Raw genomic sequence first — 3,869 nt, forward strand, 5'->3', positions numbered from 1 at the left:
CGCCCTCGGGCCCTTGCCGCGGCTGCACGAAGCCCAGCGGCTCCCCGGGGAGTGGAACAGGCACCGTTCCCCAAAGTCCCCGGTGCCTGAGGAGCTCCAGGCTGTCTGAAAGGGGCAGGGGAGAGCCAAGGGGTTGGGAATCTCCTCAGGGAGGGAAGGAGAGCGCTGCCCCCAACCCCCGTGCTCCTGCGCCCTGCCCTGAGCACCCGCACTGCCCGAGCGGGCCTTGGAGAAGGACTTGGCAGAACCTGTCCCCTCAGGTGAGGGCTGACAGCGAGCCTTGGTTTGGGACAGCAACCTGTGCTCTGGAAACGGTGTTCCGAACGATAACGGGTGGAGCGTCCCCACTCCCAAGAGACCTTACCTGAGCTGCTACCACATAGGAAGAAGGTGTTAATGATGCTCAACAGTGGCTTTTGTTTGGGGGTTTTTTTTTGACAGAGTAAAATTGGAAGAGATAGTTGCAGATGACTATGAAGAGATAGATGATGGCTTCTCTTATTCACCAAAAGAAGACAAAAAAAGGTGTAGACAAAAGCAAGAAGAGGAAGCAAACTCTAGAAAGGAAGACAGGCATAAAAAGGAAAAGAAAAAGAATAAACATAATCCTGAGTATTCCCCTAGTAGAGAAGAGGTCTCTGTAGATATTTGGGACTCTCAAAAAAGGTACAAGAAAAGAAAAAGAAACGAAGAAATTAGTGGAAGAAATAGACTTACGGAAGCTAAGAAAGAGAGCTCTACTGATCAATATAAAAAGCTAAAAAAAGCGGAGAGGGAGAAACAGTTGACCAGAAAAAAGAAGGATAAAAAGCAGAAAAAGGCTGCTGCAGCAAAGATGGCTTTAGAACAGACAAATAAGAGCTTTTCTGTAAATTCTGGTAAAAATAACCCTAAAGAAGTAACAATACAGGTCAGAGAAAAGAGGGTGAGATCTTCAGATTCCTCCAGCACATCGTCTGACAGTGATAGCAGTGAATTAAACGTAAAGCAAAACAAATCTTCCCATAAACCTGCAGTGGCAACACTTCCCAATGACAAATCCCAAGCTGCTACTAATTCCAATACGAAAACTGTTGTTTCTAATAAAGTGACTGTAAAGTCTAATGCTGAAAATTCCTCTAAGACTGCAATTAGTAGAAATGCTAAAAAATTCCAGTCCTCCAGTTCAGATTCTGACTCGAGTACAGAGGATGGGAAAGTGGCAACTGTGCAAGACAGTACTGCAAAGGAAAAGTCACTGCCTAACAACACGGCAGCTATAAAAAACAGTACCACGAAGGCTCCCAAAGCAAAGACCTTCTCTTCAGAGTCTGATAGTTCAGATTTGGAAGAACTTGTTACTAAAAAACCTGCAGTAAACGCTGGACTGAGTAATTCCATAGTAAGAAACTGTACTACACAGTTGCCAACCAGTCAAGGACCACTTGCCAGCACAGGTCGTGGAAGGGGGCGTGGAACAGGAGAGAATAACTGCTGGAGAGGACCTAGGGGCCATGGGTTTCATGGGAGCATGAGGGGCCGTGGAAGAGGAGCAAACCCTGGCTTCTACTATAACTACAGCAGTGAAGGCCAGAAACAGAAGCAGTTAAACGAAGCTGCGACAAACGCTTCTGTTCTCATCCAGGTGAGTGACTTGCCCAGTCATGGGTCACCTTTCTCTTGCTGCTTTAACTGCACAAAAAAACTTAGAGGATGAGAGTAATTCGTTAAAAGCAGAAATAGATCAGTAGGATAAAGGTTGATCTTAACTTAGTAGATCAGATACTCTTACCCCCATCTAGCATCCTGAGGAAGCGTTTATGGAATGATACTTAAATGATTGTACCTCAAAACAGAGCGTTTGGATATGTACCTTATCCTTCTCAGAACTTCTTATGCAGCATAAACACTGTCACCTGTTTTTACTATTACAGTAATTAAATCAATGAGTTTACTGTTTGATTCACAGAATCCCGTGAAGATCTCCAAGAGAGACTATAGTGTGTTACCTCTTCTAGCTGCTCCACCACAAGTGGGAGAAAGAATTGCCTTTAAGGTAAGAACTTGTGAAATACTGAATGTTAGTGGGATAAATTGTTTCATTTGGGCCACTGTAAGTTTTGCATGACACGCTAAGAGAGCATAGTCCTGACAACGAAAAGCTTACTCTGAAGAACTTAATCTTACACTGTTCCAGGACCATTATTTGTATTTCTTTCAACAGCGCTTGGAACTAAATGAAAACTACTGTCCTGAAGTTTCAGACTACAAGGTACTGTTTTTCTTTCCTCCTTTAATTCACTCACAGAACTGTTATAGGTGTAGTAAGGCTTAAATGTTTTGAGGTTTTGCGCTATTTTTCCTCTTGTCCAGTTGACTCTGCAGGCTATTCTTGGTACAGCAGTAAAGTGGAAACTATAGAACCCAAAACTAATGGAAAATTTGAAGGGTGTGGCAGTTATTTTAAAAAACTTTCAAGCATTATTAACGGTAATTAATTTTTTAGAGGTGACAAAAAATGCAGACCTTCGAGTAGAAAAATGGACCTGTATCGAGTCTACTGCTGTTTGAAGTCAAGGCGAATTCTTGAGACTGGTGCAAGTAAAATTCTGTAGCTACTTCAAATAACTTGCTTTCTGATTTGAACTACTTCTGATTTAACTGATTTAAAGTACAAAAATGGAGATCATTAATAGCTTTGGTTTATTGATGCCAGTAACTGCAGATTGACGAGCTTTAGCACTTTGCAGTTTTTATATGTAGAGATAGAAACGTTTGACAGACAGCGAGACTCCTCTGACTGTGATCAAGCGCTGCAGTGTTTGTACATCCGGAATCCTTACCCAGTGCTGAAGCGTGTCTTACCTGATTCTTTTCTTGTTGCTTTGTGAAGGAGGGAAAAATAATCAGTTGGAATGCTGACAAAAAACAGATCGAGCTTGAGATCCTTTCATCATCAGCAGGACAACGTACGTACCCTGGGACACCAAATGCTTGTTGTCATGTGCATCACTTGGAGCACAGTTAGTCCAAGGCACACTTCATTTTTCAAGAGTGTTTCCAGTTTCCTCGCGTTCCTCCTCAACACACCCCTCCCCTCCTCACTCCCTCTGCAAAAAGTCTTATTTAAATGGAGAAGTTCTAACCCTTGCTGGTTGTTCTGAGGATGATCACAGGTACTCACAAAACTAAATTTGTCCAGTGTGAGTAATTGTAACGCATCTCTGTTGTGGCTTTATTTCCTGAAAATTCAGTTCTGTCTCAGATTTTTTGTTACAATTATGAACCCAAACACCCAACTCAAAAATCAACCCCAAACAACTGTTTTTCATTAACTTTTAAAGTGGGTAAACATGTAAACCTTTTTGCTTATGGTTAATGGAGTTGTTTGTCTGTTTGTTTTTAAGTTGCTAAAGAGCCAGGGAAATTCGATCTGGTTTACCAGTCTGCAGACGGAGCAGAACTGATAGAGTATGCTGTGCCTCAGGATACAAAGGTGCGTTTTGAATCCCATTACAAGCTTTGCATAGCTGACACATGTCCTGCTTTATGACTCCGAGTCTCAGCGAGATTGCTTTTATAACAGTGCATCTGATTAAAATAAATGGAAGCAAAAATAATTGTTCTTTTCCAGCAGAATGTGCATGATTTCAAGATTCACTTCTTGCATGTTATTCCATTAACTACATTCAAAAACAGTCTTCAAACTGTGTAACTTTTTGTTTGGGCTAATAAAATAAACAATGTCATGTCTCAGTAGAGCATCATTTCACACACTGTTTTTCTTACCTGCATCTTTCCTTACCCAGGACGGCAGGCAGGTTGAGATTCATCAAGATGGATGAATCCCAGGATCTGTGCTCTTTGTTCGGCAGGGCTGTTGTTCAGGT

The 3,869-nt window shown here is 42.2% G+C and overlaps 1 protein-coding gene across 1 annotated transcript in view; it reads left to right on the forward strand.

The window, feature by feature from the left end:
- Positions 1-441: 441 nt before the first annotated feature.
- The window catches only part of COIL (coilin), a gene marked incomplete at its 5' end in the record, with an annotated part of 3,794 nt that continues 366 nt past the window's right edge, over positions 442-3,869 (forward strand). Inside the window, 5 exons of the mRNA XM_010135600.1 lie at positions 442-1,624; positions 1,949-2,035; positions 2,204-2,251; positions 2,873-2,948; positions 3,387-3,475. Coding sequence (XP_010133902.1) covers positions 442-1,624; positions 1,949-2,035; positions 2,204-2,251; positions 2,873-2,948; positions 3,387-3,475 — 1,483 coding nt within the window. The remainder of the gene's footprint in view (positions 1,625-1,948; positions 2,036-2,203; positions 2,252-2,872; positions 2,949-3,386; positions 3,476-3,869) is intronic.

This window comes from Buceros rhinoceros, unplaced genomic scaffold, assembly GCF_000710305.1.
Source record: "Buceros rhinoceros silvestris isolate BGI_N320 unplaced genomic scaffold, ASM71030v1 scaffold26224, whole genome shotgun sequence".
Taxonomy (NCBI): domain Eukaryota; kingdom Metazoa; phylum Chordata; class Aves; order Bucerotiformes; family Bucerotidae; genus Buceros; species Buceros rhinoceros.